At 43.6% G+C, this 22,702-nt stretch overlaps 1 protein-coding gene across 1 annotated transcript in view; it reads left to right on the top strand.

Moving 5' to 3' along the window:
- The first annotated feature begins 3,008 nt into the window (after nucleotides 1-3,008).
- The window catches only part of CD99 (CD99 molecule (Xg blood group)), a 32,237-nt gene continuing 12,543 nt past the window's right edge, over nucleotides 3,009-22,702 (top strand). The window contains exons 1-6 of the mRNA XM_053387298.1: nucleotides 3,009-3,569; nucleotides 15,790-15,822; nucleotides 16,916-16,969; nucleotides 19,133-19,168; nucleotides 20,658-20,729; nucleotides 21,485-21,538. Of these exons, the coding sequence (XP_053243273.1) occupies nucleotides 3,506-3,569; nucleotides 15,790-15,822; nucleotides 16,916-16,969; nucleotides 19,133-19,168; nucleotides 20,658-20,729; nucleotides 21,485-21,538 (313 nt within the window). The 5' untranslated portion in view covers nucleotides 3,009-3,505. The remainder of the gene's footprint in view (nucleotides 3,570-15,789; nucleotides 15,823-16,915; nucleotides 16,970-19,132; nucleotides 19,169-20,657; nucleotides 20,730-21,484; nucleotides 21,539-22,702) is intronic.

The raw sequence follows: 22,702 nt of genomic DNA, 5'->3' as shown, positions 1-22,702 counted from the left end.
TTGCTGCATTACCCTGCAGTGTGTCTATCAGAAAACAGTTTTATGCAATCCTGGTAATGTGGGGTGTACCCACACTTGTCCAGTGTTGTTGTGGATGGCTGCATACCAAGATCAGTTTCTGTGCTACAAACAGGTTAGTGTGGATACAGCTTCTGTTGTGAAGACCATTCACTCATATTTGTGAATATTTTGTGCCATTCCCGCTCTCTCCTGACATTTTGAAGGGTTGTCAAAGCCCTAGTGGATGCTTCTTCCCGTATGGCAAAGGCACTTCCTTTACCTTCTTCCCCCCAAAAATCCCTTCCCCCATTCTTCCAGGATGTTTATCAGCTCTGTTGCCATTACTGCTGCCATGATGCAACCACTGAGCAACTTTGCTTGACTCTTTCCTCCTGGATCTCAGTTCTCTAGGGTAGGAAACCACTGCTTTCAGTCACTCTCAGTGGAGTAGGTCCTGCAGGAAGGAGACGGAGAGCAGGTGCAGACGAGTTTATTTTGACTCTGATTATGGCAGCACAATTGTCTCAGAAGGTGTGTGTAGGAGGATGAAGGTGTATGAGTGAGGGAGATAGAGCTGAGCAATTGAATAGCCTAGTTAGCATGACAGGATGTTCCAAAGCTTGGGGACCATTTTGTATGGAAAGAGTTGAACTTACCTTGGATTCATTTATTAAATAAATAAACAATTTGTGTTGATTGTGGGCACCATCAATGGCTTGAACAATAACTAAAACAGCTCCCTTTCTGTTTGCTTGCCTGGTTACCTGGAACGGATTCTAATCACCGCAGGCAAATAAGCAAGTAGCTACAGTACTTAAAAGCCCATCTTAGCTTCATGTGACATGTTCGTGAGGAATCTGTTAGCTGAGACTGTTCTGGACTAGGATACCACTGAATGTGGTAATGAAATGTGTCCTTGATGTAAGAGAAAAAGAAGATGGCGAAAAGGGTGACTAATATTAAAGTGATTTAGAAATGCATCCAGGTTTCATAGGAGAAAACAAAAATTATTTCAGGAACTACCAACAGCTTGGCACTTTTTTCATACAATATTAACTGTAAAAAAAAATGCTGAAGATTGACGAAAACAAATGACAACAATGTGATATTTAGTCATACCAAGTGATTCATTGCAGCTCAGTAGTTAATGCTGAGTTGTTCCTTCCTTGGCTTAAATTCCATTGTGCCAAGTTTTGGAAACACGCTGTTTAAACACTGTGTATGACTACATGGTTCGCCATTTCTGATACAAACTTAACTCCCATTCTATTTTCCTTCCAATACGAACATAAGTAGAGCCTGATGGATCAGGGCAATGGTCCATCTAGTTCAGCCTCCTTTTTTCCTGTGGGAAAACTGCAAGCAGAATTCAGGCATAAGCAAACTCTTCCCCTTTAGTGGTTTCCACCAACTAGTATTCAGAAGCATTACTGTCTCCAGCTATGGAGGAAAAACATTTCCATCATGGCTAGTTGCCATTGATAGTCTTATCCTCCCTAGGTCTCCCAAACAAGCTGATATAAGAGTCTGTTTCTTCTTCGGAAAGGCAGACATGTATGTAATGATCATATTAACTGTAACTGTTGTTGTTGTTTTAGAATGTTTTAACTGTTTTAGAGAGTTTTTTCATTTTTAATTGTGGGTGTGTTTGCTGTCCTGCGGTCCTTCGGGAGGAAGGGTGGGAAACAAATTTTGGCAAATAAACCCATTAAATAATATGGGAATAAAACACATGGGCCTGCCTTTTGCCAAACAAAACAATGTTTTAAATCCATAGTACGGAAAGGGAGATCCTTGAATAACGCTGGCACAATCTCTGTATAATGCTTTCCAACAGGGGAGAAAGGTTGGGTCCGAGTGTAACAGTCCAGTAAACTTAGCTGGTGACAAATAACTCTGGAATTATTTTAATTGTTAAGCACAAACAAAAACACCACCCACCCATAATACCAGTGTTCTCCTGGAGCTGGAGAAATCAAACCTTGAGTAACCACTAAATAATCATTTTTGAAGTTCAATTTATGAGGGAACTTAATATTTGTAACTTTCTATAGTATAAAATATCTGCACCTTGTTTGTGCAGAGGAGAGGCCATAGCCTGAGGCTTTATTTTATTTTTTACAATCAAGTGATGTATAAATTTTATGAAATAAAATAAATAGCTCAGTGCTATTCAAAGACATGATGCCTACCAGGTAACAATACTTTGCTATGCTCACTAGCAACTACTCCATAAATTAAGACCAAATTTGACCAGCTTTTTTTTCTTCCTGTTCCAGAGCTAGGGAACTTTTGGCCCTCCGGGTGTTGCCGAACTCCTAACTTTCATCATCCCCAGTCAGAATGGTCAGTACTCAGAGATGATGGGTTGTGGTCTAGCCGCATCTGAAGGACAAATTCCCCATACCTATTTTTACTAAGACAGCACCTCTGATCTAAGCATGTGCAGTCTGTGTTATTATATTAGCCAGACGTAACCTGCTAGAAGAGGTTCAAGCATCCTCACTTGATAAGATGTCTGGCTTGTGTGAAGCATCCCTCACAGATCTAACACTACTAGGTTGTCTCAAAGGGTTGTGTCCAACTAAATGGAGTGGGTCAGTGTAGATCCACTGAAATAATTGACCCTAAGTTAGCCATGTCCATTCGATTCGATGGGTCTGTTGGCTGCAACATATATAAGCCTGGCCTGCCCTCACAACATCCAGAGAGCAAACAATGGCTTATTATATGCATTGCATTTATATCTTGCATTTCCGACAACCAGCTGAAGATCGCGCACGTAGTTCTCTCCTCCCAAGTTTATCATCAGGCCAACATTTCAGGCTGCGCGTGTGAACTCTGGAGATAAGGGCGGATTTAAACCCGAGCCTCTCCGAAAGCCAACGGCGGGATCTCCCAGCCATCCCTTCCGCCACATGCGGACACAAGATGACCCCGTTGGCCTGCCCACCTCAGCCCTGCCAAACTCTCCGTGTAGCCAAATCTCTAGCCAAATCCGGGCCCCTTCCGCTGTGATCTGAGCAGCAGGCCTGCGATTCCACACACGGCTCCCTTCGCAGATGGAAGAAAGCCCAGCTGCGCCACACCCGAGCCGGCGGCTGCCCGCGGGTTTCCTATTACTTCGGGGCATGACTCAACGCTGGTGTCTTCTCCTGGCCACCGGGGTGGGCGGTGCTCTCCCTCGCCTCTCCTTCCATTGGCTGCCGGCGCTCGGCGCCCACTCCGCATTGGCCGCCCTTCTCCTGGAGGCGGGTCTCCGAGCGAGCGCCACTCCGAGTCCCCTTTTTGGCTGCGGGGCTGCAAGTTGCGGGTCGCTTGTTTTGCAGCTGAAGCGGAGACGGCGAGGAAGGGAGCTCGCGGGAAACGGGGTCGCTCGCGCCATCCTCTGAGGGGAGTGGGGGAGAAACAAGGAAAGGACCCGAGCAGGGATTGGGAGCGCCGCGAAGTTCGCCTCAAGTCTCGGCGGGCGGCAGCAGCAGCAGCTGTCGACGGCGGCGGGACCATGACGAGACTCGCCCTCCTGGTGCCTTTCGCCGCGCTGGTGCTGCTGGCGGGACGCGGCCGAGGTAAGGAGCGCTGCTCGGCCCTTTCCCCCTCGCGCGCCTCTAGCCTTCGACGCGGGGCGCTGCCCGTCCCTCTCTCCCCCAGCTCGAACAAAGGCTCCGGGAGAGAGGCAGGAAAAGGGGAGCAGCAGCAGCCGCGCCCCGACGGGAGGCGCCGAAGGGACGCCCACCCCTGCCCGCCGCAGCGCCGCTCCCCGCCGCCTTTGTGCTGCCAGCCTCGAGGAGCGGGCGAAGGGAAGCCCCTCTGCACATCCTCGAAGACATCCTCTTCTTCGAAGGCTCGGCTTACCAAAAGAGTCCCCGGCTCAGATGCAGGGCTTTTTTTCTGGGGGTACGAATACCCCTAAAATTTTTGTGGGTTTTTTGTCCTTTTGTCCATTTACCGCATTTATTTTTCCCGATTTGAACTATAAAATGGTGGTTTTTTGGAGTCCAAATGAGACTACCCCTAAACATTTTTTTTCCAGAACAAAAAAATCACTGCTCAAATGGATCCTAGAAGGATTTTTTTTTGGGGGGGGAGTGGGAATCGCAACGGGGTGACAGGCGTTTGACCCAAATTGGGCTGTAAGCAAGTTGTTTTTGTTATGTATTTAGGGACACCCTGCCTTTTCCCCTGATAGGGACACAAGGCAGATAAAATAAGAATAACTGAAAACATAGTGGGCAATAATAATAATAATAAAAACCCAATTAAACATTAGAGTCTGGGACACACTTCCAAGAAGAATATGCTGATGGTTTATCTTTAGGCCACATGGACAGGATCACACCCACAGGGATGCCAGGTTGAATAAAATATTGGGGGGGGGAGGTAAACCCTGCCCCGCCCAATCAATCACATGGTGGGGCACACCCACACCATTTGAATGGCAGTGCCCATCAACTTGGGGGGCCCTGGCCCCCTCAAGTATGGGGGCAGCCCATGGACATAGCCAAGGGGGGTCAGGGAGGGGCAGCTGCCCCCCAAAATCAATAGAAATAAAAATATATAGCTAACTGAGGTTCTCCCCGCCACGCAATAGGCCTGCTCCCCCCAACAAAGGTCTCTACCCCCCCCAACAAAAATCCTGGCTACACCTTGGCCCCTAGGAGTTGGCTCCTGTGGTACCCAGGTGTTGTCCTAATATTGTGGAATTATTCTCCCACTTCACCCCTTAAGCTTGCTCTGAAAGGAGAGGGAATTCTGCCTGTGTCATGTCTACATTCAAAAGAGATGTCACTGTTAAGATCTTAGATAAGTATGTGTTTTCTGGCTTCACTTCCCTGTTAGACATGCCCACAGGTCTTTGTGTGGAGCCTTTTTCCAGTTGTTTAAGAACCTGGTACTATAAACTTGGTAGTGCCTATCCCAATGCAGAGCGAATGGTACTGAGGAAGGTGGCTGGGTGGGAACTTAGGGTAAAGTGTGAACTGGAGGATGTTTGTGGAAATTCATTCTTCCTGTTGTCTGGTTGTGCCAGACTCTGATTTATTTATTTGCCACTGAATTAACATCCTAAACAAATAGGAAGGTAGCCTTGAAATCTATTATACTTTTATGGGGTAGGCTTAACTGCAACCTAATATTCTTTGGACTTGTATATTTTCACTGGGGGAAAGGCAATATAGAGTGCACCCCTATATAGGTTTACTTAGGGGGAAGTCTCACTGAGTTCAGGGGGCCTTGCTCCATAATAGGTGCATTTAGGATTGCAACCTATGTCTGCTTTTGGCTTAGTTATGTTATTGTTGAATAGTGACAGAGGTACTGAAGGAGGATTTTCCATGGCTATGGAATAACCATTCCACGAGTATAGAAAATGCAGTATTATTAGCAGACTATTAACATACAACGGGTCCAGTTAAGGCAGGCTTCCTCAACCTCGGCCCTCCAGATGTTTTTGAGACTACAATTCCCATCATCCCTGACCACTGATCCTGCTAGCTAGGGATCATGGGAGTTGTAGGCCAAAAACATCTGGAGGGCCGAGGTTGAGGAAGCCTGAGTTATGGACTAACTGTGACTGCTAGTCACATTATTTGAGCTGACTTCTTTGGAAGATATTTATTATGAGGATGGGAATTGCCCTTTATGTGATTCAATAATTGGGAGGGGGGATGCACATGATGCTAGAATTCCATCCTTCGGTGACATCTGGGGACATTCCCCCCACCCCACGGAATCACCACAGTTTCTGGGAAAAAACCATGTGCACACCCATAGGTGAAGGATGCGTACAATTGTTTTGGTCTTGTATGCTTACAATTGTTTTGGTCTTGTATGTGGTTCTATTTAGATATGACAATATATTCACACTTAAGTGGTTATCTTTGTCTAAAGCAGCCCTGCTGTACTGGAAGAACAAAATTGTCTTCTCTACAGCATATCATTCTATCATCATTGTCATCATCATCATTATTTTTAAAAAACCATTTGTAACAGGACTTTCTTCCTTGGAGATCAGAGCACTGGTTATTTCTCAGGCTGCACATGATGTTTTTCTTTCTTTTTATTATCTAAAGTAGTCTCTCAAGCTGCAGTGCCCTGTGGGAGAGGGGGGAACATTTTAACCCTTTCCATTCTACTGCTTTTGCACACCTGCAAATTGTCCCAGAGCTGTGTTTAGCTTCATTTATTCTGTCTCCCTCCCCCCCACACCCATGAACTACAAGCAGCAATGTGTGGACAGTAGCATAGTTGGGGGGGGAATTGGATTCTGTGACTTGGGGGAGCATGGAGGTAGCACAGCAGTTCCTGGGCATTTCGGGTGCTGCAGTGGGGTGGAACCACTTCCCATCCCTGAAGTCGGTGACTGCCCTAAACAAACTCAGCAACTGTGGTCTGCCCCAGGCGCTGGAGGGGGTTGCTGCACCACTCTGTGTGTGTGGAGGTGAAAAAGCATCAGAGAGCAAAGGGTTAAAATGTTCTATCACACGCCTCCTCCTCTTTGCATCATGTTCAGTTTGTCTCTTAGCCTTAGAACAACCCACTGAGTTAGGTTAGTCTAAAATATTCTACTGACTTGACCAAAAGCACTCCTTGAACATTGCAGCTGAGCGATGTTGAAGTTGAATGTATAACAAGTTGAGCAGTGCAGTTGTTTTGCTCTAATTGCATTAAGTTTAACCAGACAGGGAAATAGCTTTCCTTGAATGCCTTTCCATTTTGGAATTCTGGCCCAGATAAATTCCCATTTTAGGCAGCGCAGCTAGCTACACAACTTTTTGACTACAGCATAGTTCTCTGTGACAGGACCAAGATTTAAAAATGCATTTACTTTTTGTTAGGAGAACATAGGGAATCCTTACTCTATTAGATGCCTTAAAAAAGTTTAATACCATAGTTTATTATCCACCACCTAAACAAGTTTATTTGGACATAAATCTGGATTTCAATGGTACCTGTATCTGGGTAATATGCTTGGGATGGCTGCCTTGAACTTTACAGTCTTTCTTGGCCCAAACCATTCATCTTCCTGCTGCTAAAGTGAGCATTATAGTTTTCCAATAAACAATTTTAGAACTGACTTGCACACATGTAAGTACTGTGCTTGGATCCAACTTCTGTGTGACATGTACCACTCTGAGCAAGCCACCTCACTGGAACTGTTATGACTGTTCACTTATGTTAGGCATATTAATCATTTCCTTACCAACTATCAAACAACAGAGTCCTACAGTAGTATGTAGGTTGGCAGGGAAGTAATTTGTACACATATTGTTTTGCAATTAAATGTTTTCTCACTTCTCCTTGCAACAATGGGCAAGTATAAAATAATATTTGTCAGCTGGTAACCTGCCAGTGCATGTGCATGCTGCATAAGCACAGGCAAGATGCAGCACTTCCTCTGGATACTTAGAGAGACTTTTTGTGCTATTCATGAGGCTACAGTATGACAAGTGAAACATGGGGGAATAGAGAGCAGCTGTTGTGAAAGTTGTCGTAGATGATTGCCTATTGCTTCTGTAGGCAAAATCCCCAATTAGGAGTGAGGCCAAGCAATGATTAATAGGAGACCAAATGCAATGATTAATAGGAGCAGTTAGGAACATGGAAAGCATGCCTTCTACTGTGCCAGAGCTCTAGTCCATCTATCTATTGCCTATGCCTACAGCAGTGGTGGGGAATTTTCTCAGCCCAAGGACTTCATACCCTCGTGGCAGCCTTCTGGGGGCTGCATGCCAGCAGTGGCCAGGAGCAGAGGCAAAAGAGGCAGAGCAATGGAGATGACGCTTGCCTTCGTACAGTAGGGTGTATTCCAGCCACAAAATGCCTGGGTTTTGCACACACTTCTCCATTCAGTCCAGCAAGAGGCATTGGTTCAAGGACTTATTTCAGCCAGGCAAAAGCACTTGAAATGGACAGCAAGCATGGCTGCTGGGGGCTGGCCTGGGGAGAGTCCTGAGAGCTGGAGAGAGGCTTGGGGAGTTGCATTCAGTCCCCACGCATGAGGTTCCCCCATCCCTGGCCTACACTGACCCACAATGGCTCACCCAAGTTTTCAGAATGGGGACATTTCCAACCCTGCCTGGAAACTCCAAGGATTGAACCTGAAACCTTTTGCCTGCAGAGTTTGTTCTGCCGCTGAGCTGTGGCCCCACGTCATAGAATTACTGTGTGAGCTGCTTGTCCTAGTAGAGATTGCCTTACCATTTAGCTGTTGCCCACCTGGTTATGCATAAGGTTCCAATTATGCTAGCAAGTGGGAATCTTATAGGTGCAGGGATGTTTAAAACAGGACAGCTTAGCAGAAATATTAGCATTATTGTACTTTATGTTTATTGTTCTGGGGATAAAAGAAGAGGAGCAGGGTATAAATATGTTAGTACTGAACTGGCATCCTGCCCACCTAGCAGTTCGAAAGCACGTCAAAGTGCAAGTAGATAAATAGGTACCACTCTGGCGGGAAGGTAAATGGCGTTTCCGTGCGCTGCTCTGGTTCGCCAGAAGCAGCTTCGTCATGCCACATGACCCGGAAGCTGTACGCCGGCGCCCTCGGCCAGTAAAGCAAGATGAGCGCCGCAACCCCAGAGTCATTCACGACTGAACCAAACAGTCAGGGGTCCCTTTACCGTTACCTTTTTACTGAACTGGCAACATGCAATAATATGTATTGTAGTAAAATCCTAAAAATACAGCAATTAAATTAATCTAGCCGCCTGTCCATAGAACAGGCAATTGAAAGCATAAATGCAGCTATTGTAAGCTCACAAGGCAACAGCAGTGGATTAGCTGCTTTAAGTATAGGGTCTTTCCCCTACAAAACTGCTGTCAAAAGAACAAAAAGGAGGAACAGCATCTTTGTTGGAAGACAAGCTGTTAGGTAATTCATTCCAGATGTTTGTTTTCCTCAACCCTTATTGAATAAACCTTGAACTTTTGCCAGCAGCTTTGTGTTTACTGGGTATGTTTATCCTGTGGATTGCAAATGGTCCACCTGCTCTCTCTTCATTCCTTTCCCCCACTTGTGCAAGGAATATAGCCCATTTCCAGGGGGGAAGGAAGCAATGGATGATGATGGCAGGTGAAAGAAAATAAAGAGAGAGGCATTCAACACTGAGCTTTACAGTCAACAATGAGCACAAGCTTCGCATTAAGTGCTGTCTGCAGATATACATTGGTGTTACCCAGAATGAAACTGTATCACACTCCAGTGTGCGTAAGACTGCCATGTTAAAAGCCTGGGCATAATCTTAGGTGCTGCATCTTTCTGTGCGTCTGTTTGAGGAGGGCACATGATGCAGCTTCCTTGGAGAAGCTAAGAAGGTCTGGATCTTGTCAGTACTTGGGAAACCTTGGCTTCCATGACATCATGGAAGACAGGGGGCACTCACACAATGCAATAAACATTGTAAAGATTAAAAAAAATCCCGCAAGATAGAATTGGGAACCTATTGCATTCTTAAATGATTGTAGTGATACAGTTACAGATTTGATTTGAAGATATTCTGTTGACTTGTGGAATAGCTGGGCCTCTGTTCTCCTTCCATGGCTGGAAGCTTCTTCCATTAACAGAAGTGAAACTATTGGATACATTCCTGTTAACTACAACATGGTGGTGTAGGTTTTCTTGAAAATAATCAGTGCAAATATGAATAATTTGTAGTGGGAAAATTGCTGGTGCCCTAATACTGATCTAGTTAGCATGCCTGTTTTGCCCTTATTTGGTATACAAAGCCCAAAAGAGCTCCTTTGAAATGACCAAGTTTGCCTAACAATGCATCTACAATTGGCATCCATTCTTTGTTACCAATTAACTCGAGAGATCTGTAGGGTGGCAACATGAGAATGGGCCTTCTCTGCAGTGGCTCCCCCATCTGTGGAATGCACTCCCCAGGGAAGTTCGCCTGGCACCTTCATTATACACTTTTAGGCGCCAGGCAAGAACGTTCCTTTTTAACCAGGCCTTTGGTTGATTTGATTGACATCCAATGCCCTTTTAAAATGTGGAGGTTTTTTTGGAAGGTGGGTTATTAGGTTGTTGTTTTTATTTTGATTATATATTTTGTGGTTTTATATTCTGATTTTGTTCTGTGAACCACCCTGAGACCTTCGGGTATAGGGTGGTATATAAATTTAGTAAATAAATAAAACTTTTGCAATGGACAATTTTCTGCAGAAAATTTTGCACTCCCATCAATATTACTAAATTATTGGAGTATAAATATATACTGGGGAAATTGGAAAGAAACTATAGGCTGAAGGTAATCATTTGAGACAGCGTTATTCCCCTTCCATACGAAAGTATGTATTGCATCATGAGTCTCAGTGAGACAAGGGAAATCCCAAATCTTGTTGTCAAGGTCTTGGTTGCAATCAATTTTGGGTAGTATTCCTACAGATGAATAAGTCAAATCAGTCTGGCATGCCTCATGGCCTTCATTTTTTTGTGGGAGGTGCAAGTGTTAATTTATGAAAGTTTAGCCTTGCATTAAAGTATCAGAAAAGTCTTAAGGATAGGATTCTTGAACAGCTAACTGTATTCCAAAAGAAGTACTATGCTCTTAACCCAGTCACAACAATGCATTTAGTAATGGTTCAGTGTTCAGTGCTCATGGTGCTATGCTTCTGATTTGCCACTGTGCGAACAGAATGTTAGGTAAGGTGGACCTTGGTTATGTTCCAGTGGGGCTCTTACATTTTACACTATGTTATGTTAGAAGTTAGTTTATATAGGACTCAGTATACCTCCTCCTTTTGTGTCAACTGCATCAGCTGCCTGTATCTGTCTGTGTGCAATTCAAAGTGTTGGTTCTGACATATAAAAAGCCTTACATGGCTTTTCAAGACTAGGTGGTGCCCTTCTCCATAGAACCCTGCCTGAGAATTGATTTTCCATGGAAGGCCTTTTTGGTGGTGCCCTTTCCTCTTTTGGAGTACACTTCTCTGGGTGATCTGGGCTGCTCCCTTACTGCTTATGTCTAGCCAAGGCAGTTAAACATTCTTAGGAGGAAGGGAGATGTACAAACTATTTAAAATAAGTTCATGGCTGACAGACTGTGGCATTGGCACTTCTAACTTTGGAAAAGCTAACCTAAGGCCCGGAAGGCTACTTGCTGTTCACAGTTCAAAGCAGTGATTCCCCCCCCCCAATACCACTCCCCACACAAAGAGACTCTTAAGTTGTGCAAACACATTAATTATCTGTCAGTGGTACTTACTGACCCCTTTAGCCACTTTTGCAAATTGCAATCTCTTTCCTAACACGGGCAACAGTCAACAGGAGTGCAAGAAGCTGTCTTATACTGAGTCAGATCATTGGTTCATCTAGTTCATATTGTCTGCTAGTTCATAAAAAATATTCCATATGGTATGTGTTACATTGCACATTTCTTTTTACCCTCCATCAAATAGCTGAATTTAATACATTTCAAGAGACCAGCATTTCATTTCCCATTGAGCAACTCATGGAACTTCTACTTTCTTCTGATATTGGGCATTCGGGACCATGGCAGCCATTGTTTGACTTTAAACAAATGATTGTCATCTATATTTTGAGATGGAGAGCAGCCATTTATACTTAGATGTTACATTCACTTGGAAAGTACAGCATTCCTTCTGCATATATCTAATATAAAGTTTGTCTTACAGCTGAGCTAGTAAGTATTCTTTACCTCTATTGCCTGGGGCTGTAACTAAGATAATGGCTGTGTCCCCAGCCATCATATCAGCTGAGCTAATGGTTACCTAGAGATGTGGCAGGAAGGGAGAAAGGGCTTAATGGACTATGCTGATTAATATGCTGATCAAAACAGGACAACCCCAAAATACCTGGGGTAAATTTTCACTGGCTAGTGTTACTGCCTTATTGGGAAAAGAAACTGATCATTGGAAGGGGGACACATTAAGTTAATCATGCTTCTCCCCCCCCCCAAAAGGTGCTTTTAGTACTGGTCGCTACACAAAAAAACAACATGAGGCCCCAATCTGGATCAGGCCAGTGTGGACAAGGGATTAAATGTTTCACCCCCACATTCACCGCCCCTCACCCTCTGCAGTAAAGTGAACTGCCAGCATGCCAAAGGGGGAATGATTTCTGGTAAAAAGGGGATATGTTTTCATGATCCCAACCCAGAAGGTGGTCTTGCAGAGCGACTTGCTGTGTGTGTGTATGTATGTGTGGAAAGTTAAGCATTTGCCCCAGCTGGGCTCCTCCTTTAAAAAAGGCCTGAAAGGCAGTGATTCGAACTGCTGAAAGACACAGTAGAATGAAGTAACACAGATTAGTTTAGTGATTTGGTGGGTGGGAAGGAGCCTAGTGTAGACCCAAAAGCAGCTGGCAGCATGTTAAAAACAGGGAAAGTGAAGTAGCAGAGGCATGGGATTTCAGATTCATAGGAAAGCATGTAGATGCAGTTGCGGTTGTAGTACTTGAATCTATGAAAAAGCTTTGTCTCCTAAGCTTGGCAATTCCTAACTTAAAGCTATTCGGACAGTACATTTTTGATCCCTTGCATCTTAAAAAGGGCTTTGAGATAACTTTTTCCTTGGACAGAAAATTAGTACAACAGCAGCTATTTAGCTTGGAGCAGTGTGCTGATAGAAGCAGTCTGTGTGGTGTACACTTTCTTGAATCTGCAGTGCAGCGTCGACTCTTCCCAACTTCATGGTATGTTGCTGCAGAGCTAATTATAAAGGGCTGCTTGGCAGCGCGTGTAAACATCCTGCCAGGGTTTTTGCCTCATCGGGTAGCCCACAGATTTCTGCGTAGCACGAGATGACTCATGCTGTTGCAAGCTGTCAGTTATTCTCATATGAGTCATGCTTGTATGCCAGTCCCTCTGCTTTAAAGGTGTCCAAATGTCCAGATCTCTCTATTGAGCTGTTTTGCAGAGGTGATATGGCAAAAGCATTCCAGTCTGTTACTCATTAGCGGGGAGGGTGTCCCCCACTTCATCGTTCTGAAATCCCATACCCAGTGGTTTTGGTGTGCCTCTGTTGCTAAATGGATTGCAGGTGACAAATGAAACTCGGAGAAAATCGCAACAATAAAAATGATCAAAATGCAAGGCGGCAGGAGGGAGAGGTTAAATATTACCCCCCTCCAGTCATTTGAAATGGACGTTTGCTTTTGTTTATTGAAAAGGTGGCACAATGTTTTCATTGGTGTTGATCTCATTGGGCTGGATCCTGACTCTTCTCCATGGGTGTAAGGGATCCTTCTGTGAACACAACTATCTTTCTGATTTTTAGAAGTTCTTTCAATTTTTTAAGAAAAGTTGGGAACCATGTTATTTTTAATTGAATGGTGTTGAGCTGTTTAGTCACACTTTATAGTCGTTTAGCAAGCTATATCTGCCAATATCAGAACAGAACTTTCATCCCACCCAGCACTTTCTTTCCTGATAAAACTCTATTGGTAACCGGACAGGAAATAAGTTACCGTATGTGTTTTTAAACATTAGTTTTGAGTTGGAAGAGAAAACCCACCAAAAACAAGGCACCTTATCAACATGCTAATGGTTTTTCACACATACCTGCACCCTAATTGACTGTCTATGGCTGAAAATAAAAATTGATAATGTGTTCATCCAACCACTGTACTGATTCCTGCTGCTTTCATCAGCAGGCCTTTATATTATTATATTTAATGGATTTATTAACTACCATTCAGAACACAATATTTTTTGACACCCGCTTACAGCCATTTAAAACAATGGTTTAAAACAATCGCTATCATAATAACAGCAATAAAAAACATTACTATGTCACAGCCAGCGATATCCATATAAGGCTAGAACAGAAGCTGCTGCCTTTTGGATCATCTCATTATTAGACTCCATTTCATTTTCCTCATGCATGGTGGAATTGAACACTGGAAGTAGTAGTTGCTGTAGGGTGGGGCAAGTCCAGCATGAATGCGGTCATGCACTTATCCATGGATTAGTTTTGGGTGCAGGATTGAAAGACAACTTGCCCAGAAGTCATGTAGGGTGGACACATGTATCCTTTAAACACCAAGTTCAGGGCTTTGGGGAGAACACAATCCCTGAGCAGGTACGAGAAGACTGATGGCATCCTGTCTTAAAGAAAATTGTGATCGCTCAGGTCACAAAGCATTAGCACCTGCTGTTCCAGCTTTGCAGGGTGATGTTGAGGGAGCATATCTATTGGGCTGCTATTGAGAACCTTCTGAAAACCCATAGTTCTACCCAAGGGGAATAGACAAGTTTGGGGGTACAAGGGTACTGTTGATAGATGCCGAGGGATATGTGTTTGGCAAGCTTGTAATGCCTCTTCAATCATGTTAAGAAATGGAAGAATGGAAAAGTTAATTGGACAAGCTCTTGTGTTTTGTTATAATCGCCCTGCAGTGACCATTTTTTCCTTAGACTGTTCTTTTGCATGTGGCAGAGCCTGCCAACCTTGGATTCATTTGCAGCCTGAAGATACTGTCACGGGCAACACACACCACAACTAAGCACACGTTGCAGCCAGTTCTTCTGGCTACAACAAAATGCTTCTTTCAAGCTTAATTTCAGTGGAAGGGGACGGGGGGGGGGGCAACGAAAGCTGCTATGGGCACATATGTATACACAGATGCTACATTGGTGACCCCTTGTGTGTGACATAGGGCATATCTATGCAACTAGATATAAACAATCTTAAGGAAACGGACTGAGGAGTCATCTAGTTTAGTGTTCTGTTTCTAGTGGGTGCTTCCAAGAAGCTTACAAGCAGGATATGAAAGGCGTTTAGAGGTAAACTGCCTCTGGACACAGTCTTGGCCAATAGCCCTTTATAGGTCTACACCGTAGGGAAGACTCTTTATTACCATTGGTTTCGTATATCACAAGATTTGCAGTTTTGTTTTTGGGTTTACCATACAATTTATTGGCTGTCCTTCAGCACATCTGGCAAGATTAAACTGCCGGATATATTGGTGCTAACAAGGAAGGAGAAGATGAGAATTTGTATTCTGGTTCAGATACTTCAGGTGGTGCAGAATGTGGTGGCCAGACTGCTGATGGGGGCATGTGGTTGACAACATGAAAAACCATTTGTATAACACCCACAGTGGCTGCTACCAAGACAGGTTTACGGTCTATGCATTATCAAGCCCCGAACAACTTAGGCCCATGTTAGGACCATCTGAAGCCTTGTATCCCAGCCAAATCACTAAGACCATCTGCAGGACCACCACTGGTTGTTCCCCAAGTGGGTGAGGTTAATCTAACAGTGACAGGAAACTGAGCCTGTGTAATGCTTTTCCAACAGAGACCTAGCAGTCACCTTTTGTTTTAACCTTTAAACATGTGCTGGAAAAAGTTCTATGTCACCAAGTTTGTGCAAGCAATTAAGAAACTATTGATGATCTCTGATTTTAAATATTTATGTTGTTTTTATTGTATGTATGTATGGCGGCTATGGGATGTGGGTAGTGCTGTGATCTAAATCACAGAGCCTAAGGCCCGCAACGGGGTGAGCTCCCATTGCTCGGTCCCAGCTCCTGCCAACCTAGCAGTTCGAGAGCACGTCAAAGTGCAAGTAGATAAATAGGTACCACTCTGGCAGGAAGGTAAAACGGCGTTTCCGTGTGCTGCTGTGGTTCACCAGAAGTGGCTTAGTCATGCTGGCCACATGACTCGGAAGCTGTCTGCAGACAAACGCCGGCTCCCTTGGCCAGTAAAGCGAGATGAATGCCGTAACCCCAGAGTCTTCCGCTACTGGACTTATTTTTTCCTTTGACTAGAGGCATACAAATATATTTATAAATAAGCAAATATTTTAATTTTACAGGACAAGATTTTGACTTGGCAGATGCATTTGGCGGTAAGTTAACTACAACCTAATGAAGTAAACTTAAGAATATTTAATGGGTTTTATAGTAACCATGATATTGTGATGTAGATTTTAGTCTAAATCAGATCTTAACCCTGTCTTAGCTTCAGATGCATCATGCTGCATTATCTCAGTTTGATGAATCAAGAGGGATAATCCTGATTTATAGAGCCCAATAATTTTAAACAAGGTGGATAATGTAGAATTGAGGGTAGGAGGGGGAGGAAATGTTAAATTACTTTAATGTAAAAATCTGCAGTGCCATGAGATTGAGCTGTGATTAACATACCAGCACAGCACTATATATTCAAGAGAGCTGGAAAACTGATTACCAGGGTGTACACTGGATTCAGATGAATTTGAGGCTGAACCAAATCTTATGGTCAGTGCACACCTCTACTCAGTTATGTGAGCCTAAGGGGCTTTAGACATGCTGGCACAGGGGCTGGGGGAGCAGTAGCCTCTTGCCCAACTGCTTTTGAAAGTGATGGGAATTGCAAATATAGTTTGGTATTCAACCCCCCACACCCAGGTGAAAACATTTATTCTGAGCTAGCACAAATCCCTTGTGGGAACCTAAGCAGCTCTTTCAGTTCACGCCCCCCCCATGCACACCCACACCCACACAAGGGTGTTGTCTTTAAAGCTTGACCATGTGCACTGTCCAAAGTGAATTCCTACCTTCCATTCCCCACCCCCTGCTTTGGCACAAACTTTGCTTTGCCTCCTACCCCCTTCGGATGACCAGTTTAGGGTTTGGCACAGCTCTACTTTACTCATTGTGCAAATGAGCAGCAAAGGCTCGCACCTTGTATCTGGTTTCTTTGTGTATTTTTTAAAATAATGAATATATGTTACCCACCCTTCGGAAAACATCCTGGGTGAGGTCTAGTAAGAATAAAAATGCAGTCAAGCAACTATCTTACCAGCAAAAATAAGTGCAGCCCTGTCCAGTTTGTGTGTGTGTGTGTGTGTGTGTGTGTGTATATGTGTGTGTGTAATGCTGAATCAGTCCTAGCAAGTGCCCCCTTTGGTAACTGGTCATTGAAGTTATACTAAGCCCTGTGTGTTTTTAATATGGCAGATCCTGAAGATGTAACACAGAAGCCGGTTCCACCTAACAAAAAGCCAACACAACGTGAGTATAAGAGTAATCAGAACATTGATTTTCTATTCCTATACAATTATTTTTCAGTGTGCATGACTAGGTTTGGGTTATAAATGGCATTGTATGTCATGAGTTGTCATCCATCCATCTCAGAAAACAATGGAGGAGTGTGCTCTGATGAGTATAAGACAAGTAGATGCTAAATTTGCCTTAGTCCAATGTTTTGCTTTGTTTTTTGCCCGATGTGTGAGCGAACTTTTCATAACACTGATAATTCATGCACATAGGGTCTAATAATGCAGCCCACTTCAGGCTAGGTATAGGGCAGGACAAACATCCAAATAATGCATCCTTGACTACATGTGTACATGAATGTGAACACGCGTCACCATCAAAGGTGTGATTTCCAAGATATTGGGCCTAGAGTCAGGTCACGCCATGGGGACATGGCCTTTCCAGACTATTTACAGAGGGGAAATTGCAGCAGAACACAGACTTCCATTTGGGTGAAAAATAAAAGCATTGGTTACAAAATTGAAAAGGGGTCAGTGGGTAAAGATATACGTGCAAATGCTGCTTGAACACCTTCCTGCCTGGACCAACCACTCTTCTCAAGTAGTTCTTTGAACAGAGAGATAAAAACAGGCAAGAACAATTGCTGTTGCCATATGTTACGGCAGATAAAGTGGGTGGGCTGCTAGGGAGCTACTATGCTGTGCTGGAGCGCCCCCCCCCCGGTGTGCTCCCTAAATTTGTTCTGAAAGTTCCTCCAATGCTTCAGAGCAAAACCAGGGACAGTGCAAGGTACATCTGGTGGGAAGTCTCATTGGGCTAGTTTTAGTATTGGTGCTAGTGAAACTATTTTATTGAGTACCATCCTTTCTGCTTTAAAATATCAATCATTTTAACCTATAGTATTTCATTGGCAACCCCATGAGTGCCCAATTCAAATAGGGTTCTATGTGCATTGTGAAAACACCCGCCCCATGTGTGTCACTTACTGTTATCATTTTTAAAAAATCTAAATCGTTTTACCTGAAATATTTCATTTCTGGGAGAAAAATTACAACCGTGTTGTCTTCCCTGTTTAGGTGATGATGGCTTTAACTTGGCAGCTCTGTCCAGTTTGTTTGTGTGTGTGTACACATAAAATGCTGAATCACTAATCAGTCCTAGCAACTACCCCCTGGTAACTAGTCATTCAAGTTATACTAAGCCCTGTGTGTTTTTAATATGGCAGATCCGACAGATGTAACACAGAAGCCGATTCCACCTAACAAAAAGCCAACACAAAGTGGGTATAAGAGTAATCAGAACATTGACTTGCTATTCCTATACATTTATTTTTCAGTGTACGTGACTAGGTTTGGGTTATAAATGGCATTGTATGTCATGAGTTGTCATCCCTCCGTCTCAGGAAACAATGGAGGAGTGCGCTCTGCTGAGTACAAGACAAGTAGATGCCAAATTTGCCTTAGTCCAATGTTTTGCTTTGTTTTTTGCCCGATGTGTGAGCGAACTTTCCATAACACTGATAATTCATGCATATAGGGTCTAATAATGCAGCCCACTTCAGGCTACGTATAGGGCAGGACAAACATCCAAATAATGCATCCTTGACTACATGTGTACATGAATGTGAACACGCGTCACCAACAGAGGTGTGATTTCCAAGATATTGGGCCTAGAGTCAGGGCATGCCATGGGGACATAGCCTTGCCAGACCATTTACAGAGGGAAAAGCATGAAGTACTAATAACTGTTCCAAAGTTTCTCATTGCGCAACAGAATGTGTTCCTCCCCCTCCTCACTGTGTACTCCCTAAATCTGTTCTGGAAGTTCCCCCAACCCTTCAGAGCAAATTCGGGGACAGTGCAAGGTACATGCAGTGGGATATCTCATTGGGCTAGTTTTAATCTTCGTGCTAGTGAATCTACTTTATTGAGTACCATCCTTTCTGCTTTATAAAATATCAATCATTTTAACCTATAATATTTCATTGGCAACCCCTGACATTGACCATGAGTACCCAATTTAAATAGGGTTCTACATACATTGTGAAGCGCCCCCCCCCCAGTGTGTGTGTCACTTACTATTATCAATAATAATAATAATAAAAAAATCTAAACCGTTTTACTTGGATTATTTCATTTCTGGGAGAAAGATTACAACTGTGTTGTCTTCCCGGTTTAGATGATGATGATGGCTTTAACTTGGAAGATGCCTTTGGTAAGTATTGTCTGCACTCCATGCAAGTCTAGTTTGTATGTTGCTTTTGAAGACAGTCGCAAATTCAAAGACGATAGAACGAGGATCTTTGGAAGTCCTTTGTACAAATAGCACTTCAGACCTCTGCAAACCTAAGGTTTTAAAGAGCAGTGTGAAGCTGTTTGCAAAAGGCTTTCAAACAGCCCTGTGTTGTGCTTTGAAGCAGGATCCGGCAAGATGCTGATGAGTGGAGATTTCAGTGCTGCTTTCTGCAGGGGTCTGAGCAGGATTTAAACTCAGCTTATCAACTGTTGAGTGGCAGTTAAATCCTGCTGCTTTGACTGCACACACCACTTGCCTGTGAGGAAGTGGCACTTGCAGCTAAATTGAACTCTTCCAGCTCCCTCAGCAGCTGATGTCACCCTCCCAGATAGGTAGGTGGCTGTGGTTTTGGGGGGGAAATGGCCTCGTGTGCCAAGACTGGCCCAAGAGCCAGAGCTTCCCTATCCCAGTTGAGCAGCATAAGCAAATATAATGGACAAAGCAGTATCCCAACTGTACAGTTGCATCAAACAGTTTACTTAAAATCGGCCAGAGAATTGCCTTTTCCATCTTCTGCAGATTTTAGGAAATGGTGCTGCAAGATAGTCTACAGTCACACTTTGCACACTATAAAAACCTTTGCCAGATGTTGCAAGAATGCTAGTCCCATCATCCCCGACCATTGGTCATGCTGGCTAGGGGTGATGGGAGTTGCAGTCCAAAATACCTTGAGGCACCAATTTCAGGCATCTGACCCAGCACAACAGATGCTGTTTGTGTTTGCCTTTCCCTTGCTCTGTGTATGCATTCTTTAGTCACTGCGGGTAATCTGTACATCCCTCACCTGGATACATTTATAATTTGGGGGAGTTGGCAGGTGACATTCTTAGTGACTGTGGGGAAGTAATATGTATATTACAGTGGCTTATTGAGCTGCCTTTACTCCTGTACAAAAGAAACTTGAGGGAAGAGAGGGGAAGTTATTTATCCTGCTTGGTCTGGAACAACTCCTCCCCAAGGAGCTTAGGGTCTTCTAAATAGTTCTCCCCATCCCCATTTTATTCTCACAACAATGCTGTGAGATACATTTTGCTGAGAGACAGGCCCAAGATCACCTAATCAGTTCCATGGCTGAGTGAAGATTTGAACCCTGGTTTCCCAGATCCTAATAGCCCTGTGCCAAACCCCTCCTTAAATTTGGATGGGTTTCTGAGGGTATGAAAGCTGCTGAACAAGAAAGTGATGGAATAACCTGAGAGCATGCCAGGATGTCATGTACACACAGCTGTGGTATTGGCTTTAAGCTAGATTCCAAGTTTTACCATTGTGGATGGGCTTGTCAAGTACATAATTCTACCTAAGAAGCAAGGAAAATGGGATACCATTCCTACAAAATCAGACTATCAAGGTATTTTCTACTTCTCATATTTTGAAGTTTGTTATCTCTTTCTCTCTCTCTCTCTGTTAGTTGATGACCCCAAGAAGCCAGAACCACCAGCACCACCTCAGCCAAATCCTGGAAGTCATGGCAATACCGGTGGTAAGCTTCTCTAGAAATATTACTTCAGAGCGTAGCCTGACAGTATCAGTTATGGTCAGTAAACTAAAATCTAATATGAGATTAAAGAAGAGAGGTGATAACTTTCATCTGTGCTTCAGTGAATCTTCAGATCTTTATAGTTCACCATCTGCAAGATTTACAGCTCAGTGCTGATATAGCATTGCTGATGGCTTACCCATAGCTAAGGGATATGGTGTGGGCTGCAGGCACATGCACTCTCTCTTTCCCCCTCTCATTCTCACTTCCTTCCTTTGTCAGCAGTAATATAATGGAGCTTTATATCAGCATTGATTCTGGTTTAGTTTTAACCAGAACTTGAAGTGATTTGTGAACCTGGTTAGAGCTCACTTAGTGAGCTACTGCACCAGACCTTTTGCAGGAGACATGGAGAAATTTATAAAGCATATATGTAATGTAAGGCACTGTAGGTGGAGAGTGCTGCCATCATGCCATCATGCACACGGGTGCTTGATGCCAACATGTTTCACAAAATGGCACTAGCATGGCTGTTCACTTGCCCCTCTTGAGCAACTCAATGTGAGTCTTACACGTTCTCCATAACCAGCTAGCTGAATTATGTGGGCTTTTCTTCATGGTAAACATGCTTGGGACTGTAGCTATATTCATGGTCCCTGGAAAAGTGCCACAAACACCATAGTGTACAGATTGCCATAGGAAATATATGTTGTGGGTTTTTAGAAGACTTCATTCTAACAAATATTCTCTTTTCAAAGATTTTAGTGATTTGGATTTAAATGATGGTCAGGCACCCCCAGATCCACCAAAAGGTAAGTTTCTAGGGCAAACTGTTATAAATATACTTAGATATGTCACATTTGTGTTTTTTTATAATACTGAGGGATTATGATGGGGGTTCTCTGGTCCAATAATAATAATAATATGTTTCCCTAAATCAGTTGAGATTTAATTTAGCTGGATTGACTTGCATTAACTAAGCAAACCTTTTTAAAATATTAATTTAAACATTTTTAACAGTTTTCTACTAGCCAAAATATGTTGAAATGTTTTATTTGGGGGTGTGGTGTGTGGGACAAACTAAAAAGATGGATTGTGCTGTGATCTTAGCTTTGGTGCTTACAGAAATTCAACATTTTACTTGGAAATCATCTTGATTAGAATACCTGTAGTTATTTTGAGATGGGCTTGGGAACTTGCATCTCTCCAGGTGATATAGGACTACAATCCCATCATTCCTGATCTTGGGCTGATGGGACCTGGAGTCCTACAATGGCTAGAAGGCCACGTGTTCCCCATCTCTTACAGATGTCTCCCTTCGATGCTGAGGGGGTGGGGGTTAGGGGCAACGACACTGAAAACTTTGTGCATAAATACATGTTTTCCAGGGACAGGCATCTGAAAGTAAGTTAATTACAACTTTTTTAAAAAAAGATTTTACTAACATTTCTATTCAATGTGCTATTAATTAATTTCTGAAACAGGAAATGTCTAAAAACGGGTTGGGAGTTGAGAAAGCTTGTAAAAGTATAGCCATGGCAAATGCTCAACTATACATCCTTGGTTTATTGAGCAGCTGTGGTTGCCTGGGTGGGGACAGGAGCATAAGCAGTGTAAATCTTGCTCCAGAGCAATCAGAACTACCACAAAGCTGTGGGGGCAGCGAAGAGATCCTACTCCAATATCTGTATCACATCCTTGAGAAGCCAACCAGCAGAGTTGTTCTGTATGGTCTGGAGGTTGATCACTCCTGACCAGGGGGTAGGGTGGACCTCTGGAGCACATGGTGCCTTTTCTGTAACCAATTGGCTAAACACTTTGAGGATAAAGTTGACCAGCTATCCTGTTGTGGCATTGCCAGCCCAAGTGTCGATAACACAACATTGTTGGATCCAGTGTTGTGGGATCGATTCCAGTTAATTTGGTCTGATGATGTAGACAGGATACTGCCAGTGCTGGTTAGATCCTGTCAGTTA

The sequence above is a fragment of the Podarcis raffonei genome, chromosome 4 (genome assembly GCF_027172205.1).
Source record: "Podarcis raffonei isolate rPodRaf1 chromosome 4, rPodRaf1.pri, whole genome shotgun sequence".
Lineage (NCBI taxonomy): Eukaryota > Metazoa > Chordata > Lepidosauria > Squamata > Lacertidae > Podarcis > Podarcis raffonei.
Note: the sequence above shows the minus strand (reverse complement) of the source record. Positions and strands in the feature narration are given on the sequence as shown.